The sequence below is a fragment of the Clupea harengus genome, chromosome 11, assembly GCF_900700415.2.
Source record: "Clupea harengus chromosome 11, Ch_v2.0.2, whole genome shotgun sequence".
NCBI classification, from domain to species: domain Eukaryota; kingdom Metazoa; phylum Chordata; class Actinopteri; order Clupeiformes; family Clupeidae; genus Clupea; species Clupea harengus.
In genome coordinates, this window is record NC_045162.1 from 7,524,959 (window position 1) to 7,549,145 (window position 24,187).

Genomic DNA, 24,187 nt, shown 5'->3' on the forward strand with positions numbered 1-24,187 from the left:
GGAGGGGAATTTTCACCTTGGCCTTACCACATGCATCCCATAATCTTTGACTATAGGCTTTGTAACCATAGACATAAAACCCATCTCTAAAAAGACTTCCACATAGGATGCTCTGGTGTTTCGTTGCTCACCAGTCCTCTGTCCTCACGCATTGGACCTCGTCTCCTCTGGCAGGGATGGGGAGGGAAAGCAATTGAGTCAGCCCTGGTGGTTTCGTTCCACGTCTAAAACGCCAGAATCCCGTTCATTCGAGAGAGACCACATTCACATACCTTTTATTACAGTGTATTGTAATAATTGTTTATTGTATCATACGTTATTTTTATTGTGTGTAATTTATTAATCAAGCTGTAGGTTTGTAGGCTATGTACACGAGAAACAAGGCCTATATGGTGTTCTCTATCCGCGGTAGGTTCTGTGAATTTATGGATACGGGCACACTACTATGGCCTACACAATAGGTGGCGGTAGTGTTCCTCTGAAGCAGTGAACTGACATTACATGAAAATAAAACAGAAGGAACGTCCCATTCTGACGCTATCAAGAGGCGACGAAGGCAATGGACGATGGTTCACTCCGAGGGAGAAGTTCTGTAGTTACTTACTAATCATATAGCCGTAATAAATCAGCGCACATACCAACATCTTTAGTTTTGTAATCCCCAGCATCGTTGGTAGGTCTTCTATACTTTCAGACATACTAAACCCCCCAGATATTTCATTTTGCTCTTTGTCATTGTATATGGTTTGTCTTCGCTAATCTTAGCGTTTGCCACGTTAGCTGGCGATCGGTTCAACGTCCTCTTGCTACAAAGTAAACACGTTTATCTAAAGATAGTCTAAATTAGTTGTAATGTATAAATAATGTTGTTTGTGTCGTAGGAGATACTTTAACTACACAATGGCGCTTAAGTCGGGAGAAGAGCGCCTGAAGGAGATGGAGGCGGAAATGGCGCTGTAAGTATGGAAAAAAAATATAACTAATCAACAAGATAAAGTTAGTTGGTAGTAGCAAGCTGATCTTGTGGAACAAAGTATTGATTTGTTGCCTGTCTGCTGCATTGTTGTAGTCTGGCAAGATGACGTGCTACAATATTTTGAGTATCACAAATCTTTTGATGCATCAAGGGAAACTAAATGTAACGCTATATGACAATGTGGATTGACCTTGACGATTTTTTGTAAAATCTATAAAGTCCTAATAAATCTTTAACCGAACTGGAGAATATGTCGATGTTTAGGATTGGGCAAACCCAGCATCCTGTCAACTTTAAAAGCGTCACGCAATGAGAAATGGACACAAGTCGTTGTTCAAGACAAATAACACACTCATCATATCATGCCCTGCCATCTCTGTCAATCATAACATAATTGTGTGCTCTGATGCGAATGTGGTGAGGCAGGTTCGAACAGGAGGTGCTGGGAGGCCCAGTAGCTGTGACTCCAGGAGGTCCCACAGTTGATGGTGTGCCTATGGCCCTCACTGTGCCAATGATCAGATCCATCATTGGTACCAACACTTACCAACAGGTAGGTATATAGACTTAAAGGTTCCCCCAGGTAGGGGCTGCGCAATATGACTTACAATAAATATGGTAATGCTTTCACAGTGATGATAAATCCATGATTATTTCTGTTGTATTGTTATGATTAAAATACTATTTAATGAATGCCTTTTGGGACAATGACCATCTGTGGCAAATTTCATTATTTGAGTCCATGAGCACAAATTAGTACTCAAAATTATTATGACGTTGTTAATGTATGACTATATTTTTTTTGTTTTATTCAGAATGTAACAAGAGAAAATAACAAGCATAATCACTCACAACCTGACATACATAATTGGGGGCGATAGTGGTTTAGGAGGTAGAGTCGTTTAGCAATCGAATGGTTGCTAGTTCGATCCCTACTCCACCTTGCCAAGTGTCGAAGTGTCCTTGAGCAAGACACTGAACCCCCAACTGCTCCTGATGCGTGATGCGCATGTTGGCAACTTAGATAGTAGCCTTTGCCATCAGTGTGTGAATGGGTAGATGTCCGAGGCATTAATGTGTAAAGCGCTTTGAATGCTCTATGAGTAGAAAAGCGCTGTATAAATACAGTCCATTTACCATAATTGCAATAAATGAATTTTGCTTAGTAAGACATCAGACGCCATTGATACATTTTCAGTGAATTGCCCAGCCCAGCTTTAATCTGAAAGTTACTCTACTTGTTGTTGTACAGGTACAGCAGACCTTGGACGCACGGGCGGCCACTCTAGGACCACCCCCTGCCTTTGTTGGTCCAGGTAACTCTCAACCAACTGTCAGCCTTGAATGAATGCCATACCAATGAAACGTTTACTGTGTGCTGAAGGCAGAGGGAGGCAGGGCTAAAGGGTTAAGTTTGTCCTCTTTGATTTATCAGCCCAAAGCACCGTATGCCACTATTTTACCTACCAGGTTCTGTGTTCTTTGACCCATGTGAGTGTTTTGTTCTTGTTAGAAACCATCTCCCTGCCTTAGCCCTGCCCTTCTCAGTCTTCAGCACACAGTTAGAGTTAGCAGTTAAGTATCAGTAGCATGGCAGCTGTGCTTTGATTACTGAAGCACTTAACTTTACATTAAGCAAACTGAACTTTTCTTGTGCCTGAGAAGTGGATCAAGGCCTTTTCCTGACATCACACTACCATTTTGAAGGATGCCTCTGAATACATGCACTACTACATTCTTGCATTACAATGTTGTAATGAATAGGCTATTTCTGTTATTATTCTGTTTATTTTTTTATCTTTAGTTTTTCACTCAGTGCTTAAGAAGAATAAGAATAAAAAAAGCAGTGGACCCCTGGGCTGTGTAAACACTTGTAGTGTAGTTGGAACTGGTAGTGTAGCTGCTCTAAGTCTCAAATTACATTCTGTATATTGAAAACATTTCACATCTTAAATTTGCATGTATCTATTTGGAATATGCTTTTATCCAAAGCGGCTTACATTGTTGTACTGATATACACTTTCATCTGCTTGTGTGCTGTGCTCCATGGGTATTGAACCCAAAACCTAGATTCACATAGATGTAGATAGATTAATATATGAAGTATGATTACTTTATGTAGGCAACATAGTAAGTACACTAGCTCTTAACCTGACGCATTACTCCTTCTTTACTAGACTTGTGATGTTTTTGCCTTAACTTTCGCAGTGCCTCCAGTCAGACCTCCTCCTCCTATGATGCGCCCAGCTTTTGTTCCACACATCCTGCAGAGACCAGGTAACAGTGGTGGTGGTTTGAAGGAATAATTCACTCAAGGGCACTTGCACATGTTTCATCCATGTTGTAGTTGACATCATTAAGCATTGTTCACCAGTGAATGCACCAATACCCTATATTGTGTTTCAGTAGGTCACAGAATGCCTATGATGCGTGGTCCTCCACCTCAAGGCATGATGGCCCCCCCTCTGCCACGCCCCCCTCCTCCACCCCCCATGATGTTGGCTCCTCCCATGTCGGGTCCCCCTCAGCACTCCATGGGTCCGATCGGGCCTCCGATGGAACCAATGAACTCCATGCCTCATGTACGTATCAGCTGCAGGGGTGGTGCAGTCCCATATCTAGGCAGATGTACTGGAAATGTAGTGAGCTGGGAATGCTGCAATTGTAGCTGTATCCCAAGAAAGGGGTTGAGGAAAGCATTCTGTTTGGTGCGCAGGTCATGCACAGGTATACAGCCATAGCTGTAGATTAGCCAACGTAATGGTTTTTTGCCTTCACAAATGAACAGTCTTCTAACTTTAAAAATGGCCTGTGGTGCCAGCAGGGGTTCCCTCGTATTTCCCAGCAGGTCGGGGGAATGGGTTCCATGGGGTCGCCATCTCCGCGGCCAGTGCCCCAGCCGCCTCCCAAAGCAACTCCCAGTGTGATCCAGGCAGCCCCCACTGTCTACACCGCACCCCCCGCACCCAAGCGGCCAGACCTCCGAGCTCAACGGCAGAAGCGCATGGTGAGGAAAGACCCCCCACCCCCCGCCGCATGCACACACTGACTCCTTTGCTTTTACTAGACTGGAACAGTAAAGCATAATGCCAGTGTGTTATGGGGTTTGGAACACCCAGTGTCACTCTTGTTTGATTGGCTCATGATGCTTGTGGAAAGTGCCCAGTGTTTATTGCTAGAGAGGTGGTTTTCAAGACATGTATATTATATGTAAGGTATAATGTATAGTCCCATCAGGATGAACAGGACCCTGATCCGCAGCGAAGGGGTCTTGTTTCGTCCTAAAGGGATTTATTTTGCGATACTGACCGGCGGACTATATATTATCCCACTTATTATACGGTTACTTGCCAAAACGGTATGACATTCCTACAAAATATATCTTCTTAAGTGATTATGTTGCCGTTTCATGGCTTCCGCTGAGGAAAAAAAATTGTTCTTCACACAAATGACACTTTAAAGTTTCAGGTGTTGCTTACTGACAAGTCAATCAATTTACGTTATGACTACTTGCGGACACGGGTTGCCAGTGGCAGTGGCAGCAGTCATTATGAAGAATTATCTGTTAGCTGTTTGATAACGTAGTCAAGCTGACTATTGGGACTAATTTGCATATTCATAAATCCTCAAATACTAAGGGCGCTTATATGGTACTCCGTACTACACGTTTACGGACACATGGGAACGCCTACACGTAGGTGGAACGCCCTCTCCGTCGTCTCCGGGACCCTCGGAGAGCCCTCCCTGTGCACCATTGAAATTCCTGTCGGTCCGTCATGACGTGCTGTACAGCGAGGGATACCCCTTGGCCGTGATTGGTCTTTTACGACATCATTTCCGGAATCTCACATTTCTGGATCTTGCGTTTCCTGTTTTATTCCCTATATATCACAATACCGCCATATTTAAAACCCACATGAGCGCCAGCATCTGACAGAGTAGTGCCAGAGCCCAGCAGGAGCAGACAGCAATTAAATGTTTTTGTCCAAACGACCTTTGGACATATTCATTCATATCATATCATGGGACATATCCAACAGCCTCATTCGAATCTGCATCGACTATGATGCCATCTGACAGAAATATCTCCATACAGTTAATTTCTTTTAAACTTGCTTTATGATGCATTTGCCGCCTGTAATCGCGTTGTCACAGCTAGGACACAAAAAAATTCCCGCAACAGGAAGAAGGCTGTCTTCCTAAATGAGAAGTTATTTTATTCTCAAAAACGCCGACAGCAAGTAAAATATTTAGTCCGAACCCCAATGAGTCAATGTCTCAACTGTTCATACTACTGACACATTTACGTACGTTTTTTTATGAATAGCCTGCCTTTTATTAAACTCGAGCATCAACAGATGCACAGATAAATGCACTCGCTCACACAAACAAGCCCCGTTAAACGCACAAGCGCGCGAGAGGGAGATAAGCATATTGGAATTCAATTATTCACATTGCAAGAACGGAATGAAATGGCTTACACATTACACACGCTAGGCATCTGATATGCCTAAATAAAACTCACGTTATATGCTACACCAGAAGAGGCACGAATAAAACAAGTCTTACCATTGAAGATCAGTTTTTTTCTTGAAAAATGTAAGTACACGGCCACGTTCGTTATAAAACTATCTACATAGTCCAACCATCGAGGTTTAATCCATGTTGTTGTGGAGAAAGAGGATGGCATCCTAAATGTGATTTGATTTTACTCTCAAAAACGAACTTCTACATTATATGAAGCAGACATGTTCCAGTGTTGGGAAAGTTCACTTTCTACATGAACTAGTTCAGTTCATAGTTCACACATTTTTAAATAAACTAGTTCAGTTCATAGTTTATAATTCAAAAACTGTCAGCCTGTCGGTCTTGACGTTCAGATGCTGTGCCTAAACTAGCTATACCATCGTCTCGTCACATGATCAAATAGAGACTTGACATTGGACCACAACATACATATTACCCAGCAATCATCATTGCAAATCTGAATATGACAAAAATACCAAAGAAAATAAGAACGTATTCATTTCATGGAATCGTTTTTTAAGATAAGCATATCATTTTGTTATAGAGTGCTACTATTTTCCCCACAAATAATACCTACCATGATCGAGATAAGTTTGCCCTTTCAGGCGGTTATATAGCATTAGACACACTCTTAAATATAATATCATGTGACTTAGAAGATTTTGGCCATATCGCCCACCCCTATCACGGTATTTGTCATTTTATATCACGGTTTATTATACGTAGGGTGACCAGATTTGAGTTTTTTTTAAATAAGGACACTCCAGCGGTGGCGAAATGTATCCACAGACATTTATTTATTGACCCTTAAGAACACTAAGGTGCAGAAACAATACTGCCTCAATAGGCTATTAGCCTAAGCAATAGTGGCCAGTATAGGCCTACTTTGTACTGAACTTTTCCATTGAATCTTTAAATAGTAAAATTAAAGCAAAGTGCATGTAAAAAGGAAAAACCTTTCTGTGGCATCTAGTCCAGTGCTTATATGACTTTCAGTGGTTATTTAATGTACTTTCAGAAGATAACTCAAGTGTTAAAACTTTCTTTTCAATGTGTGTCCATATGTTAAAACATTTTCTTCATATGGCGACATACAGGGCTGTAGTGGTAAAATTAGAGGTGGGTAAGCTATGAATTTTGTGATATGACGGACCTCGCTGGCTATATTCCATTATGTTATCAGTTAGTCATATTTAATCAATGACAGTGAATAGATGTGTTTGTAGTTTATTACATTTCAAGAAAACAGTAAAGAAAAGTATGTGTAGGCCTCACAAAAATGGAGGGGGAGACAAAAGAAAGGACCTCTATAGGACCTGATCTGTTCTATAAATATATTTTCTGCATGATTCCAATCATTGCGAGCATTTTTATAATCAAAATCGCTGAATTTGCTCATGTCCTTTTCTAACTGACAGGAGACAGTGAGGCAGCGACGAGCTGTGCCTCATCTCAGATTGCGCAATCCCTCACAAACTGGGTTCAGCGCATGCGTAGAACCTACTTAGTCTTGCTGATCTGACATAAAACCGCAGTGAAAAAACACGGAGAGGAGGCAAACAGCATATGGCAAACAGTACCTCTGCCTCACCGGTTGTTCTGCTGTTGCTCTTCTTCTAAGTTTATATTCGACCTTTACCGCGAAATTGGAAGATTCTATATCTAAGCTAAAACATTTCACTTAGCAATTCACTTAGCTATGTCCAACTGGCTTGCAAAGAATCTGTCTACAATTTTCAATTAATTAGCCTAATCTACAGCGTGAGGAAATGGCTACACTAGACACTTTTCAGTCAATATTTGTCAGTATATTGAACCTTTCCTAACAACCGAGGATTACTCAACAAGTAGGCATGAAAGCTCTTGTAGGTTATGTGCTTAAAAATTGTCCTGGGCATCATAAAAGTTCAGTTGATTTGAATGGGCCACCCCGACGTTCGCAGGTCTGTAATTTCTTAATTTTCACTGCTGCGGAAAAGTAATGACCGCTGTGTCATTGGCAACGGGTTTTGTGCTTCATCATATCATTCTGCAAGTAGTCCGGTCATTTAACGTAACTTGAATTCAGCAAGTAATGGGTTGCTACGCAACACCTGAAACGTTAGAGTTCTATTTGCCTGAAGAACTATTTTTTCTAAGCAGAAATCACAAAACGGCAACAAAATCGTGTAAGAGGTATTTTGGAGGAATGTCTTCTATCGTTTTGGCGAGTAACCGTGTAATAAATGGGATGATGTATAGTTCGGAGGTTATTATCTAAAAATAAATCGATTGGATTTCAAAATAAGAGTATACCGCGGTTGAAACGGTATAGCCAAATCTCTCCCGGTAGACACATTTCTACCATTGCACGGTATATACCGTCATACCGCCCAGCCCTAATGTGACTACACCTGCTGCACTTATCGTCTGACTAGTAACAGCTGGTAGGAGGGTCACACGTGTGATGGGAGGAGGGAGATAAACAACGACGATTTCTAACTTACAAAGATGCTACAAAGACGCTACAAAGCAACGTGTCTTCGACAAAAAAACGCTTCTCCATCTACTGTTCTGGCGGTGAATTGTTTTCAGCACCCCCAGCCTTCGGAGAACCATAAAGGCAACAGAAATGCTAATTAGTCCGTCCTATCCGTCCGCCCGCCCATCAGTAACGGAGTCTGAGTACCATACTGGCACCTTAAATGGAGCAAAGGTGTAGAGCTACACCCGAGCCATTTTAAGGCCATGAAGGGATTTTTTTCATCTAAAAACATTTATAAATACGCAATTTTGAGGAACAGAGATGAGCTTTGAGGGGTTTAACCAAGGCCAGGAAAGCGAATTTAAACATCCTTTTGCCTGTTTGCTGTCTCTTTGTGGTCCGTGCCTACCCTCTTTCTGCATATCTGCATTTTGATCCCTCACCATCTACTTGTCCCTGTCCCCTTATTTATCTACTCCCTCCCTCTCTCTATCCTCTCTCTCCCCTTCTGTATCTCTCCCTCCCTCTCTCTCTCTCTTTCTCTCTGTCTCTCTCTGTGTTTCTCTCTCTGTGTTTCTCTCTCTCCCCTCCCTTCTGTTTCTCTCTCTCTCTTTCTTTCTTTCTTTCTTTCTTTCTTCTTTCTCTCTCTCTCTCTCAGGAGGAGCTGGCTGCGTTGGTTGCGGAGCAGCAGGCGGCTGCAGTGGCTGCAGGGCTGCTGGAGGCTAAGAAGGAGGCCGCCGCCGCGGACGAGAGCGTCATCGGGCCGAGCATGCCAGAGCCAGAGCCTGTCCATACAGAGGTAACCTGACACACACACACACACACACACACACACACACACACACACACACACACACACACACACACACAGAGGGCCAGAGCCTGTCCATACAGAGGTACCCTGACTGCACACACACACACACACACACACACACACACACACACACACAGACAGAGGGCCAGAGCCTGTCCATACAGAGGTACCCTGACTGCACGCACGCACGCGCACACACACACACACACACACACACACACACACAGAGGGCCAGAGCCTGTCCATACAGAGGTATGGGACACTTTCCCTGGTCCCTTTCTTTCAGGCCTCCTTTTCTGTCTCGGACCAACTGCTGTATCAAACCCTGACTACAATTCTATTTGTCAATTATACTGTCTTTGACCCCCCTCCAGCATTTCCCCTGTCCTACTACTTAATTGACTTTCTTATTTCATTCGGATTCATCAGTGGCTCCTGGATCAAATAAACTCTCAACAGGAACCTGAAATATGGTTGCATAGGCCTCCTTTCTCTACTTTTTAGTTTGTATTGGTCTGGTCTGAATCTGATTTTGTTATTAACCATTGGCACTACCTCCCTCAAATTTATTCGATACGCATTTCAAAATGTTTGTTAGTTTGTTTGCATATTTTGTGTACAGAATTTCTTTATTAGGAATCACCACCTGGGAATCACTGTCAAAACGTACCTGTTCAGTGATTTTAGTTTGGTGTCTTTTCAGCCAGCAGATGGGAACGCAGAGGATAAGAAGAAGGGGAGGCAGGAGAAGGTGAAGAAATGTATTCGAACAGCCGCAGGCACCTCCTGGGAAGATCAGAGTCTACTAGAATGGGAGTCAGGTACTACGAGTTTGTCTCGAATATACAGTTACAACTCACAAGACGCAGCAACTTTTAAGCGTAGGACACAGTGGTAACAAAAGAAGAAAAGGGGGTGAAAGGAGTAAAAGCTGTGTGTGTGTGTGTGTGTGTGTGTGTGTGTGTATGGGCTAAGTCTATACTTTAAGCCCAGAGGGATTGCTGACAGAGCACTTAATTGACGCGCTTGTTAGATGTTAAATAAGTTCCAATTTTGCGTTCTCGTTCTTGGTTATGCAAATTTTATTTCTCACAGTAAGATCCAGTCCATAAGCATGTCCATACATCCAAACTTGCATCTTATATACATGGAACAGACCTTTGCAAATACAAATGAAGCGGTCAAAAAGGTGTGTGTGCTCTCCCTCCGTCAAGCAACACCTGATACCTGCATGAACTTTCACCCCTATATTGTGTAAGCCTAATTAAAATGGAGCGCCATCTAGTGTCCCACACAAGATTAAAACATGAACCCAAATGGCTCCTACACACCGGCCCCTAATTGTGATGGCCAGGACATAACAATTCCAACACGTACCCAATGGGAGCCATAAAGAAAAGAGGGCACGAGTGAAATCACACCTATAGATACTCAGCAAGTTTGAAACATTAGCAAGGTAAAATGAAGACGCAAGTTAAGGCTAACCTATGACTCATGCAGCAAACAAAGTTTTGTCCCAGGCCTTTCGATGATGCTCATTTTTGTCTGCAGACGTACTGATCGGGCAAACCCCCTTTTATCATGAAAAGCCTCAAGACTCTTCCAAGTGGCCAAGAACCACGTGGGCAGTAGGTCCATGATGATTACAATATCTCCCCAGGTTTAAGATTGCCCCTCTTTTGATCATTTCTGCCGTTCCTGCAGTAAAGGTAGGTATTCACGTATCCATCTTTTCCAAAAGAGGTCAGAGATATATTGGACTTGTCTCCACCTCCGTCTGACGTACAGGTCATGTTGTTCAAACAGTCCGGGTGGGTAAAGATGGTTTTTCCTTTCATAAGCAGGATATGGTTAGGAGTCAGGGGTTCGAGATCATTTGGATCATCGGACAGTTTGGTGATGGGTCGGTCATTAGAATAGCCTCTGCCTCGCACATGACTGTATGAAGTCCATCATCGTCTAGCCTCTGCTGTCGAAGCACTGCATTCAGGGATTCTCCTTACCATGCGAATCACACGCTCCCAGACGCCGCCAAAATGTGACCCTGCTGGAGGATTGAAGCTCCACTTGATTCCCCTTTTGTTGCAACATTCCTTCGATCTGTGCTTGGTTCAGACATGAGAGTGCCTCCCTTAATTCTCTTTCAGTCGCTGTAAAGTTGGTCCCGTTATCAGATTGAATATGAACCACTTGACCCCTTCTACAGGTGAATCGTCTGAAAACATTAATGCATGCATCTGTATCCAAGGAGTTGGCTACTTCTAGGTGGACCGCTCTACTGGTCAAACAGGTGAAAATCACGCCATAGCGCTTGACTGTACCTCGTCCTCTTTTCACCTCTATCGGTTCCAAAGTAGTCGACTCCCACATTGGTAAACGGTGGGTGATCAGGAAAGAATCCTTTCTTTGGCAAATCTGCCATTTTTTGCTCATCATTTTACCATTGTTGTCTTCTACAGAAAGCACATTCAGTGATGATTTTCCTCACTGCTGAATTTGCACCTGTGATCCAGTACCGTCTCCTCAGTGTGGATAGCACATGATTACGACCACTATGGCCAAGCTGTTGATGGATGTGCTTCAGAATGAGAGTAGCTACATGTTGGGTCTTGGATATTATCAGTGGGTGTTTAGTTTCCTCTGGCAAGGCACCTTTAGTCAGCCGCCCTCCGACTCTCAGGAGGCCGCCATCCAAACGTGGATCCAATTTGTATAGAACACTCTGTCTTGCTTACAGCACCGTTCTCAGTTGACAACATAGTAATCTCTTCACTGAATCTTTGCTGTTGACAGTACTGAATTAAAGCAAGTTCAGCCTCCAGCAGATCATCTGCGACAGAGCTTTTCCTCCCCTGACACAATCACACGCTGTTTGTGTGCATCAATGGCCTCGGGCCCCCTTCCTTCTGTGAATCTTGCGCTGAAGTATCCCTTTCAACTTAAGGAACCAGGCTGCTGCTACCTTCAATCTCCTCCAGTCTGAGAAGTAGGCGACGAGACGGTTGGGTACCAGTAAGGAAGTCCCTCACATTAATTGCATTTACAACAGCTTCCTTCTTGACCTCCAAGTCATTGGCTTCGATCACAGTATCCACTGTATTGGCTGGCCAGTCCTCTTCTGGCTTACACAGAAACCCTGGGCGCCAATCCACCTGTTGTTATTGATGAAGTCTCCAACCCTCACTCCTCTGGATGCATCATCTGCTGGGTTTCCCTGGTACTGATATATCTCCACTGCGAGTTTTAGATGTTTCTCTTATAGTTGAAACCCTGTTGCCACAAAGTATGGAAGCGCTTGTCTTCATTCTTTATATACTTGAGCACGGACGTGCTATCCGTCCAAAGACTGATTCTTGCAATTGGAATCCGCAGCTCTGTCTCAGCATCAGATCAATGCGAACGGCAAGCACGGCAGCCGTGAGCTCAAGGCGGGGGATGCTAATTGCCCTTTAAAGGGGTGACTCTGGCTTTGCCCGTCAGGCATCCCACATAGAAATCATGTCTGTTGTTTTGCATCCTGAGGTAAGTAACTGTCCCGTATCCTGATCGCTAGCATCAGAGAAGTGATGGAGTTGAGCATGTGTGATGTTTCCAAAGCCTTTAGGTTTAATGCATCTTTCCACTTTCCACTCAAATAGCATATCCAGCTCCTCCATCCACCTTACCCAGTGATGAAGGATGTCAGATGGGACAGTCTCATCCCATCCAAAGTTTCTTCTGCAAAGCTCCTGCAACATGATCTTAGCAGGCAGGAGGACAGGTGCAAGAAATCCAAGTGGATCATACACTGAACTAGACACTGACAACATTCCACGTCTGGTGGGAGATGCTTGATGGATTTCCATCTTGAAGTTAAATGAATCCGTTTCAGCGCACCATTGCAAGCCTAGGGCTCTCTCGACAGGAAGTTTATCCATGTCTAAGTCTAGCTCCTTGAGATCTTTTGCTCTATGCTCCTCAGACAGGGTTTGCAATACAGTGCGGTTGTTGCTGCTCCATTTTGTCAGGGCAAACCCTCCTCTGTGACAGAGGGCAGTCAGATGCTTGACCATAAGGATGGCCTCCTCCTCAGACGCTATACTCTTCAGGCAATCATCCACATAAAAGTTTTCTTTGACTGTTTGGATCACCTCTGCTGGAAAGTCGGCCTGATTATCGTCGGCTGTTTTCCTCAGAGCATATATGGCACAACTCGGGGAGGATACAGCACCGAACAAATGGACAGTCATACGGAACTCAGCCACATGTTTGGTCAGATCTCCCTCCGGCCACCACAGAAACCGCAGGAAGTCTCTATCCTTTTCTGGGACTTGAACTTGATGAAACATCGCTTGCACATCTCCCATGATTGCCACTGGTTCCTGCCTAAATCTCAGGAGAACTCCCAGCAGCGTACTGTTGAGGTTGGGACCTTGCAAGAGCTCTCGGTTCAGAGATGTTCCCTTAAATGTTGCAGCACAGTCAAACACCACTCGTAGAGTTTTCTTCCTTGGATGATATACTCCGTGGTGGGGGATATACCACACGTTGCTGTGGCCGCTACTCAGCTGCTGGGTAGGTACTTCCTCTGCGTATCCTTTATCAATCATCTCATTGATGTATGAACTGTACTCCTTGAAAAAGAGCTCATTTTTCTGGAACTTCCTTTTCAAGCAGAGAACCCTTTGTTTCGCCACAGGGAAGTTGTTAGGCAGAGACAATTTTTCCTTCCTAAAAGGCAATTTCAGGCAGTAATGATTATGCTCAAGGGTTGCAGACCTTTCCACAATTTCCATGAATTTGATGTCTTCCCTTGATAACCCTTTCTCTTCTGTAGCCCTCTCATTGAAGTCATGATTGTACTGATTGTCTAACATTTCTTCTAACTTGCACACAGAGATCCTATTAACCATGGCTGATGTACTCCGACACTCTGCTCCGGAACTGCTGTTGTTCCCATGTAAAGGACCATTAATAACCCAGCCTAGGGCTGTTCTCAAAGCATATGGGCCATCGCCTTTACTGTTGACAACCTCCCAGGGCTCCAACATTTTGGGTGCGTTGCTTCCGATCAACAGATCAACATTCGCCATTATGCTGGGGATTTTAATGTTTGCCAGGTAGGGCCACTTTGCCAAATCTCCTTCGTTCAATAGGTTAACTGAGTTTACCAGCATTTTCTTCTGTGTGAATGTTTCTGGGAGTTTATAAAAAAGGTTGTCATTGATTCCGGACACCTCCAGGCCTGAGACCGAGTATGCTGGCACCACTCTTTCCTGTCCCATGGTTTGTAGGAGAAGATGAGTTTGTCTTCCAGCAAGGTTGAGCCTTCGCATTAGCTGCTCTGAGCAAAATGTTGCGGAGCTTCCAGGATCTAAGAAGGCATACGTTTGAATTACTTGGTCTCCCTTAATGGACTTGACTTGGACTGGCAGGATGGGAAGCAGGCAGCGATCCCCTCCGGCCCCTGTTTGACCACAAGTTTTCGGGGATGCTGTCAGTACTTGGACACCTGACTCCTGTAGTTCTGTAGGTGCATTGGCTGTCTCTCTCCAGTCAATGTGAAGTACAGTAGGATGCCTTTTTCCACAAGACCTACAGGTCAACCGCCTCTCACAGTTCCGACTCCTGTGCCCGGCACACAGGCAGCCAAAGCAAAGATCTTTCTCTTTAAGGAAGCTCAGCTTGTCTCTGTGTTTCATCTGTTTGAACTGTTGACACTGCTGCAATGAGTGACCTTGAGTGCAACACGCACAGCCTAGCGCCACTGCAGAGTCATGTCTTTGCGATGCATTTCTCCGCTCTCCATTATTCTCCATCGATTCCATAGGTGTAATGGTTGTGGCAAAGCTGTTTCCCTTGATCCTATTTCCTTGATGGGACTTTGGCCTATTAGAAACCTTAGATTCATTCATTCCCGATGCTAAGTCACTTATGTCACCATACAGAGGGTCTGATATTATTCTGACATGTCTTTCTAGGAATTTCACAAGGTCTTTGAACAGGGCTCTGTGTTCGGTTTTTTCCAGTATGTCAAATGCAATGGTTCTCCATCTCTCTCTGAGCTTGTATGGCAGTTTAGACATGATTGCCCTCATATTATTTGGCATATCCAACTCTTGCATGTACTGTAGTTCCTCCATTACGTTACAACAGTTGCGTAGAAAAAGAGAGTAAGCCTGCAATGCACTTACATCTTCTGTCTTTATTATGGGCCAGGACAAAGCCCTTTCTATATATGCCACAGCAATCTTGTACTTACTGCCGAAATGTTCACATAGCAGCTGCTTTGCTTTAGCATAGCCATACTCAGGTGTCATGTGAAGACAGCTACGGATCAGCTCCCTTGGCTGTCCCCTAGTGAACTGTTCAAGGTAGTAGAGGCAGTCACCCTTGCTGGCCTTCTCTTCCACTCCTTGTTCAAATGCTTTCAAGAAGGAAATATATTTGCAGAGGATCTCCATCGAACAAGGGGATATTCTCTTGCTGGCCAATGATGATAGGCGTTGTTGTTGGACCAAGTGCGGATGTTATTTCATTTTGCCTTTGGCATTACTATGAGAAGGTCTTCCAGAGTGACTTTGATCTGTTGGTTCAGTGTTGGGATGGGAACGTTCCAGAGTCGGCGTCAATGTTTCCCTTTTCCAGGCATGATGGCTGTTTGACTTAGTCCCCTCCTTTGGTCTAGTTGCAAGGTGTGGCTAGCACTCTGAGGCACCCTTATGGCTGTTAATGGGTTGTTGGCTGCTGGCAACGACAACTGCTGGGTCCGCTGGGGTCTGCTTGGGGGCTATAGAGATTGAATTCCCTTTGCCAATGGGTCCAATCTGTTTACAGTTCCATGTTTCTAGTTTCCCTCTCCAGGTAAGAATTCATTGCATTGGATACCTTTGACCGACTATCAGAGGCCTGTAGCACCGCAAGTTTAGCTGCAGACTCAGCAAGCATGGTTTCCAGTTCATGTTGTTCCTTTTTCCTCCTTATTTGCTGTTCTTGCTCCTCCAAAGCATGCCTTTCCTTTAACGCCGCCATACGGACAAGCAGTGCTGCCTTGTCTGCTTCTATTATAACTCTTGCAGAGGAAGTAGTGCTTGATCCACTACTACACGCACTCTTCCTGCTTGAGTGTTGGCTGCCTACATTTGAGATACTGTCATCAGGGTTGATGCCATCATCATCATCATAATCAGATACATTTTGTTCGCCACTATTGAGGACATTTTGTTCAACACTTGATACCCATAATTGCACCTGTGTGATACATTCAGTTATGTTCAACATTTGGGCTTTAAACCACACATCATGTTTCTCTTGTTCAACCTCAGGTAACATACTAATCACAGAATCTTGAACACTCTTTGCTTCATCACATACTTTAAGCAGCTCATTAAAGGCACACTGGACCTGTGATTTCTTTCCCTTTTGTATAAGCTCTTTTATCTTTCTTTTTAAGCTGCTCGCTTTGTTAAGCTTAGCCCTCCTATCCTTTTGCAATCGTTCAATTTTTTCAACAAACGCTTTAGCAGTTAATGTTACAACACGTTTTTCTTTGTCCACTTGCGCATCAGCGCCATTTGCAACATTGTTCGAATCAGCCGGTGGCCCAGTGGGCGTGTCCGCCATTTCGTACATCTCAGTTCAATTGTTAGCAACAAGTTCGCAACAAAGTAACGTGAAGTTTAGTGATCCTCCCCAACCCGACTGTCACCAATGCATCTGATCACCAATGCGTTGGATTTTTAGCCCCACAGTGTGTGTACACAAAACTCGAATGGCCATTCATTTAGTAGCGGTACACATACCTCGCGTTGGGCGCCATGCGTCTGATGAATTTCCAGTTGGCTTTCGAAACGAAGTGTTGATTTCTGTGCTGGTGGTAGATGGTAGCCTTTAGATTCGCAGAGACGTGAAGCGACGTTGACTCCAATACGAACGCCGTCCTCGCGCTGTCCACAGATGTGTTGTTGTTGACTGGATGAACAAACGTGATGTCCTTTTCTCTACAATCCACGATTGCATGCAACGGTCTTGGCTTGGTTCGAACGCGGCTGTAGCCTAATCTACTGCGTCGGTAACGTGGAGCAGTAACCTTTTTGACTTGTGTATGGGCTAAGTCTATACTTTAAGCCCAGAGGGATTGCTGACAGAGCACTTAATTGACGCGCTTGTTAGATGTCAAATAAGTTCCAATTTTGCGTTCTCGTTCTTGGTTATGCAAATTTTATTTCTCACAGTAAGATCCAGTCCATAAGCATGTCCATACATCCAAACTTGCATCTTATATACATGGAACAGACCTTTGCAAATACAAATGAAGCGGTCAAAAAGGTGTGTGTGCTCTCCCTCCGTCAAGCAACACCTGATACCTGCATGAACTTTCACCCCTATATTGTGTAAGCCTAATTAAAATGGAGCGCCATCTAGTGTCCCACACAAGATTAAAACATGAACCCAAATGGCTCCTACAGTGTGTGTGTAGAGCTTTGTGTATGTATCAGTCTATATCCACACTGCTGCAGCTTCAGTTGTTTGCCTCATGTGTTGTATTCATAGTGTCATTGGTTCACTTGTCATTTCCCCTGATCCTCTGTTTGTTTTGACCCCCTCCCTCTCCCTCTTTCAGATGACTTCCGGATCTTCTGTGGTGACCTTGGTAACGAGGTGAACGATGACATCCTGGCACGAGCCTTCAGCCGCTACCCGTCCTTCCTGAAGGCCAAAGTGGTGCGGGACAAGCGCACAGGCAAAACAAAGGGTTACGGCTTCGTCAGCTTCAAGGACCCCAATGACTATGTGCGCGCCATGAGGGAGATGAACGGTGAGGATTTCTGCCTCTTGATACACACGGACAAAAACACACATGCGTTTCGACCGGGTATTTGTCGGCTAGATCTTCTGTTGGGTAACTCGGAGTAACGCAAAGGCATACATGTTTGTTGTTGTAGTGTTTCTTGTCACTATGCTGAGCCAGAGGAGGTCGATCTGATATGGTATCTACAGAGTGCCTGTTGAAAGATTCCAGCAAAAACAAATGTCAACCTAATTACATTAAGCGCAGTCTCTAGATGGAGCGCTAGTGATTTTGGCCATTTTGATTTATCAAGTTTGTGGTATTTCACAGGGGGCAATCAGTTTCACTGTGTTTTGGCTTTTGTAACGAACCCAGCTCACGGGCACGAAACATAAAGGGGAGGCCACGCAGAATTTATGATATATAATAATAAGTTATTTATTAAGGGTTACAAGTATATAGTTATCTATTAATTATAGGAAAACTTGTGGTGAATGTCAGTGTTGTGGAGAGAAACAAAAGATGTAATGTAAAGTCAGTTAAATGGTAATATAAAGCCAACAACGACGACGACAATCCAAATCCAACGAGTATCCACAAATCCAATTCCTATCCAAACACCAACGACCAATCCAAAACTCCAATCCCACCCTTTACGATTGCAGTCTGATCAGGGCTTTTGTAGCCCCTCCAATTACTGCTACACCTGGTTCCAATCACCTGCTACACCTGCTCCCAATCACCTGGTTTAGAGATAGACAGAACAGGCCTGCAAATATCATGGGGGCGGGGCCTAGACCCGCCAGGGTCGTAACACTTTTCATGAAAGTATTGTGTGATGATTGTGTGTGTGTTTTTTTTTTTTTAAAGGAAAGTACGTGGGTAGCAGACCCATCAAGCTACGCAAGAGCATGTGGAAAGACCGGAACATGGAAGTGGTGCGGAAAAAACAGAAGGAGAAGAAAAAACTTGGACTCCGATGAAGACATTAGATCTTATTTGTGTGTGTGTGTTGTGTGTGTGTTTGTCTCTGTGCGTGAGGGTGTATATGCAGGGCACCATCACCTTCAAAGAAGATGTGTGCTTGGCAAGAACCTTTTCCCACGTGGACAGTAAATGTATGGGGTGGAACACCTCTGCACTCTGCCTTGCAGGATGGTGGATCAGTGCTGAAGCACTGCTTGGAAGACTGGGGCCATGGCTGCCCCTTTTTATGTTTTTTTTAAACTCGTCCTACTTTGTGAATAGTCAGTATCCTGTAGAATGCCCTCATTGTTAGAAGAACCATATTGTTTGTTTGAGGGTTAGATTGTTTTTTTTATTTTTATTATTACTTCATAGGAGACCTACAGTTGGAATTTTGTGAGCTTCATTTCTGGATGACAGCACTGATGGGTTCCTTTTTTTTAAATGCCATCTTAAGAATCGTTTTCAAAGCCGTTGTTCAGGAGGTGGTAATGTGGTTTGGGTGTCTCCTTGGTACAGATCTACTGCTGATATAAACAGATGTGTGGTTGTGACCAATGGCAAGGACTATCTGGAAGTATAAATGTACCATGAGAGGGACTGATAGGGTAACATCACAGATGACATATTCACCTACAATTGCATGAGGTGATGACATTTCAGGTTTACAGAAGCAGGATGTTGGTCCACAGTGTAATATTGGTGCCATGCAAAGTTTCAATAAAACCTTGACTGGATTACAACCCATTGTCGATGTCTTGTAACAGGTGGCAGTTTTAGTACTTTTAGTTCTGGAAATCAACAGTAGGTGGCGCTGCTGTTCTATTGTGTTCTATAAAATACGATCATGGCCCGCAGACTGTTGCCAGCATGCCGAAAGCATCCCTTGATTTCGGTTCGATGGCTGGCATGTAGGCCTGAGTCTTTAAGGGATTTGAATTTAATTATTTTGCTTGCTCGCTTCATGAATTCGTGTCGCCCTACTTAATTTCCAAATACGAATAAAACAGTTATCAACAGTAAGCTTGTTTTTGAGAAGACAAATTCCACAGATTAGAACATTCTCGTTTCCTTGTTTTCGTGTAAGTGTGCACATCCCTGTCAACCCAGTACATGCACTCTGCAAAATAACTTCTTCTTTTGTCTGATTCAACTAGCCTACTTCTTTAAATAGAGTTCCCAATGTGTAGCCCACTAACACTCGAACACTCAGTCATGCAGAGACGGGACACGGGTAGGTTGCATTGATTTTTATTATTTTATTCCGGACGAAGGCCTAAAACTGATCTAGCCTAATTAGGATTTAAATTAGGCTACTGAATTGACAGTCTACATAGATTATTAAAGTTATTGCTAATTTGCTTGGGAAATACATTAAAGAAACAGTCACTGAGAGTCCTAACTCAGTAAACATGAATATAAATCATAGGTCATCATTGGTCTAGCAATAAATGTACTTATAAAGGTCTCCGGTTACTGTATACTCATTTGCTCTAGATTATGTATCCGACTGTCAAATGATTGCAGTGAGATGGCAGTTTTTAAGGCCAGTGTAGGCTTTCATGTGCTACACTAGTAAGATCCTCTGACAGATCTCGACGCGTTAAACCGTATTATGGATTAGGGGATGTCTAGGAAAGCAATAGGATGGTGGACCGGATAACATAATAAATAGATAAGAGCATCGCAACGATTTGAAAATAAGAAATGTAAAACAAACGATACTTAAACTTGCGTAGTCATTAAGCCGGTTAAAAGCTAGCATCTAGCTGAACCTTATTTTCTTTGTGCCGACGTGATGTTCTGTGTGTATGCAGGGACGACTTTGAAACAGCGCTGCTATTACCCCACGTCTGCGTGCTTCCCCATGTTTTTCTATACCTTTTGTCCAGCGGGGGCACCTCAATGGGTGCGTTCATGTTAAAATAGGGGAGTTGCATAGAGAAGTATAACATTACAATAAGCCGTAGCCGACTCCTTGTCATAGGATGATTACACCTTCTTTTGGCAAATACATTAGGTGACGAGGCAGATCATTCTAATATCATAGCACAATTCTCATAGCGCTTAGTGACCCTTAAATTACTTGTTTCCCCACACTACGCGTTGGTAATGGCGAAAGCGCCCAGATGATTCTCGTTTAAACAGTGATGAGGTTGAGAACGTTGTTGAGGATGGCTCATCTGAAGGCTGCACATGGAGGGCGAAGACGCCACGATGGAAATGAGGAAACCTGTGATGGATTAAATGTGCTTGAACGTCTGTTCTAGCGCTTACGTACATAGCGTCTCGAGCCACTTGGAAGCAATGTGGACAAGTTTGAGAGGGTATGTGAGCCGATGAATGGGAACGTGTTAACCTAACAACTGAACAAGCCACCCCCTTTTTATCTGCGTCCCTCCTCCTCCCTGCTTCTCCTCAAGGGGTAGTCAGCAGAGCGATCCCCTTGTTTCGGAGTTGGCTGGTAGATAATTGTCACTCACCAGATTTCCACCATCATTGGAACATTAACAATGTGAGAACAATCGCCAAAGATTCTAGCGGCAAGCACAACACGAAACCGAGGAGGCGTCGAGGGTAATTGCTAAGATAAACTGGGAACTGGAAGAGATTTGAAGACGGAGTTCTCCAAACCCCAATCTCATCCCCCGAACCTGGATATCGGAATGGTGGTGAGTTGTGTGGTCTATCGCTACCATGAGCTACTTCTTCACCATAAAATTCGTTTCAGTGCAGACGTATTCATTAATGTTGGACATAGTTGTGTTAACCCACTTTTATGGAGTCAACCAACTTGACTAGTCCGGATTATGGTAACCTTAACTAGCTAGCTATCGCTAATTCCGTTGCCAAGCACAGTTTTGCATTTGGCTTAAACAACGTATCGTTAGGCTTGGACAGCCAACTGCGCCTTCCTAGATGCTGCTGTCCCTTGTTGCCATGAGCTACATGAACACTGACCACCTCTGGTAATGGGTCGTTGAAATCGTATTACTTGGACGAACGCATTGTTCCTATATATCTAAACAATGTAGTTATCTCAATGAACGTTATCACTGGAGTAAACTATCCAGTTTACGATCAAACATCTCATACACACCATGCCCCTCCCTTCACGCGCGAATGAAAGGCGTTGTTGCAGCCTGTATGTCCAAGATGATCTATGTAGATTTTAGTGGGGTGCTTGTCTTTACTTTGACGTTTGAACGCGGCTATGCGCAACTTTGCTGCACGTATACACCTGGTATGAGTTCTTTTTTTTTTTTAAATCGACGTCGGCTGTCTGTTGCAATCATCATGTAGCCTACTCATCTGTCCCAGCCGTTACGATCATCACCATTGTTTGCATAGCGCGCCTTCGGTCATTCATGTGGCGTGGAGTGGTGTGTTGACAGTAGTATCCTGTTGTAATAAAGGTTGTGGACATGTAGATAATGAAAGTATTTCACATGACAGCTACTGTATAATCTTAAGGAAGAAAGGTGGTGTCTTGTACACATAATCACAGATAATGGCATCCCATCATAATAGGAGAACATCCCATAATAACGTTGAACGTTCTGGAATAGTATGCTTGAAACTTTGTTTACCTCACCCATTTGGGAGTCATCGTTTTTCTTCCTCAGTATGACTACCTGTAAATTAATCATATGCTACTTTTGCCTTGTTAAGAATGCTGTGGTGTAGCCTACCACAAGAGTGTAACTTGTGTTAGTACCGATGGTACTCAATTCACAGGCTCAGGCTTCAAAAGAACTGATGCTCTGTTAAGCACAATGATGCTGCATTCAATCTTGTGGATTTAATTAGATATATTAAGGCTACTGCCATGCTGTGTGCATTTCCTGTTCCCAGTGTTTGCCCAGGGCATGGTTGCCATAGACAGGTGGAAGGGATGGAAACGGTTCACTAGACAAACAGATCTAGCCTATAAGGCTGGTCCCACTGAAAAGAACACATCAGATGGCCTCATCAGCTGAGCACATGTTTTTTATTACCATTATGCAGATGTAGGAAAGTGAGTTAGCAGCAGGCACTAAGACATTTAGCTTAATACTCAACCAAAATGTAACCAAAGCATTTTGTTATTCATTGCTCTTGAGTCTTGAGGAATACGTGTGTGGATATAGCCAGCTGTGTAGTACAATTTGTGTTTATTTTGTGTTGTGTTTCTTAATGTTGTGCTCTTTTGGATAGAACATGAGGCAAAGGCATGTGTCTGTCTTATTGGTCCACCCTTCTGCCTAAAGGTGATCGTGAGCAATCTTGTTTTTTCTTGGTATTCTGATTAGTCATGCTTCCAGTGATCACCAAACACTCACCTGCTTAAAGCTGCTGCCTAAGGTGCCGAGACTATGCAGCCTCTCGCCTGAGCTCAGAGACAAATACAGTCATGTTTTCCCACTGCACCCTGTGACTGGTCATTGTACTCAGCCATTTTAAAAGGTAAACTAAAGTTTAACCTGTAAAGGCTCTTTTTAAAATGACTGTAAAAACCTTTTAAATAGGCCTACATGTGTTATTACTCTTGGACAGACCAGGCAGTGTTTTGTTATAACAAGGTAACCAAATCAAGAGCGCTCATTTCCTTCAGACATGTCTTCATTATAATGTCCAGACATGTTCTAGATATGGGATGGTTTCTCTGTCCCTTCCACCATAACCTGCAGTCAGTACCAAAGAGTATTCAGCACTGCAGCGTAGTGTCAACGAGTATTCCAAACAAGCTTCATCATTAAGCCGAACAATGATTCTTGCTGTAGTGTGCTTTTGGAAAACTGAGGCCATGTCATAATCTGCACTCTCTCTTCCCCCAGTTACTTGACGTTGTCTAATTCTGGCTCCAGCTGGTGTGACTTAGCATTGCCAAGCTTCTTAAGGATGAGACGCGCTGTCATGGCAGCAGCAAGTGGCTGACTGAGGTGTTTAATTACTAACACAGCATCATTTCACTGTCTGGCTTGAGAGAGTGTGTGTGTGTGTGTGTGCAGGTGTATGTGTATGTGCGCACTCAGGCACAAATGATTGTGCCTGTCATTTTCCACTTCCATGTATTTTGTTGTCAGTAGTGAGGCCATACTGGAATTTGCCTTTTGCTATTTTTACCTGTTTCTTCTGGCAGAAATGTTAAAGGAAATCAATACTCAGCTGAGTGGAATGTAGAGTAATGAGTCTCTTAATTTGTGTAAGTGATGTTACTTTGTGCACTTGGCTCCTCATTTATATTCACTCACCATGATTAATGTTGCTCTGAGGTGCAAAGGGAAATGGTTCTCTAAGAACAACATGGCCAAACCTAGTCTAGGACTAAATTTTTTTTTTTTTAAACGGATCCTTGAATCCATCTACACTTAAAAAGATTAATATAGTTATTGACCAGCCTTTTAAGCCTTGTCTAGTGGACTTGTGTGTTTTTCAACTGTTACCCTTGCACTTTACTGAGTTTAGATAGTAGTAAATGCTAGGTCTAGTCATTACTGGCCATCAGCTGTTCATTTCTGTAGGCTATCAGGCTGTTTTAGTCTTAAGTGACAAATGGTCCATTTGCGTTTGAGTGGGCCTCGTAATCACGTTGGTTGAGTGCAGCCCTCATTATTGCTTATGTTAAGGACAAGTCCCAGCTGTGGCTTTAAGTACTGAGCCTCTCCCCACAGGATAGAAGACCATTCT

General features: G+C 43.6%; 2 protein-coding genes across 12 annotated transcripts in view; both read left to right on the forward strand.

Moving 5' to 3' along the window:
* The first annotated feature begins 535 nt into the window (after window positions 1–535).
* Window positions 536–19,260, forward strand: rbm42 (RNA binding motif protein 42). 3 transcript variants are annotated; one of them, XM_031576871.1, is made up of 11 exons: window positions 536–673; window positions 882–956; window positions 1,403–1,529; window positions 2,229–2,292; window positions 3,185–3,253; window positions 3,383–3,558; window positions 3,798–3,983; window positions 8,626–8,766; window positions 9,485–9,602; window positions 17,384–17,578; window positions 18,422–19,260. In XM_031576871.1, the coding sequence occupies exons 2-11, from the start codon at window positions 901–903 to the stop codon at window positions 18,532–18,534; spliced, it is 1,245 nt and encodes a 414-aa protein (XP_031432731.1). In that variant the 5' UTR covers window positions 536–673; window positions 882–900; the 3' UTR covers window positions 18,535–19,260. The 3 variants fall into 3 exon arrangements, with proteins under 3 accessions (XP_031432731.1, XP_031432732.1, XP_031432733.1); XM_031576872.1 differs by having other exon boundaries at window positions 3,801–3,983; XM_031576873.1 differs by having other exon boundaries at window positions 3,386–3,558.
* Window positions 19,261–19,376: 116 nt separating this feature from the next.
* Window positions 19,377–24,187, forward strand: part of arhgap33 (Rho GTPase activating protein 33) — a 45,020-nt gene continuing 40,209 nt past the window's right edge. For 5 of the 9 annotated variants that reach the window (XM_031576860.2, XM_031576861.2, XM_031576862.2 and 2 more), the window contains exon 1: window positions 19,377–19,751. In XM_031576860.2, the coding sequence (XP_031432720.1) occupies window positions 19,700–19,751 (52 nt within the window). In that variant the 5' untranslated portion in view covers window positions 19,377–19,699. The other 4 variants (XM_031576864.2, XM_031576867.2, XM_031576865.2 and 1 more) reach the window with 2 other exon arrangements.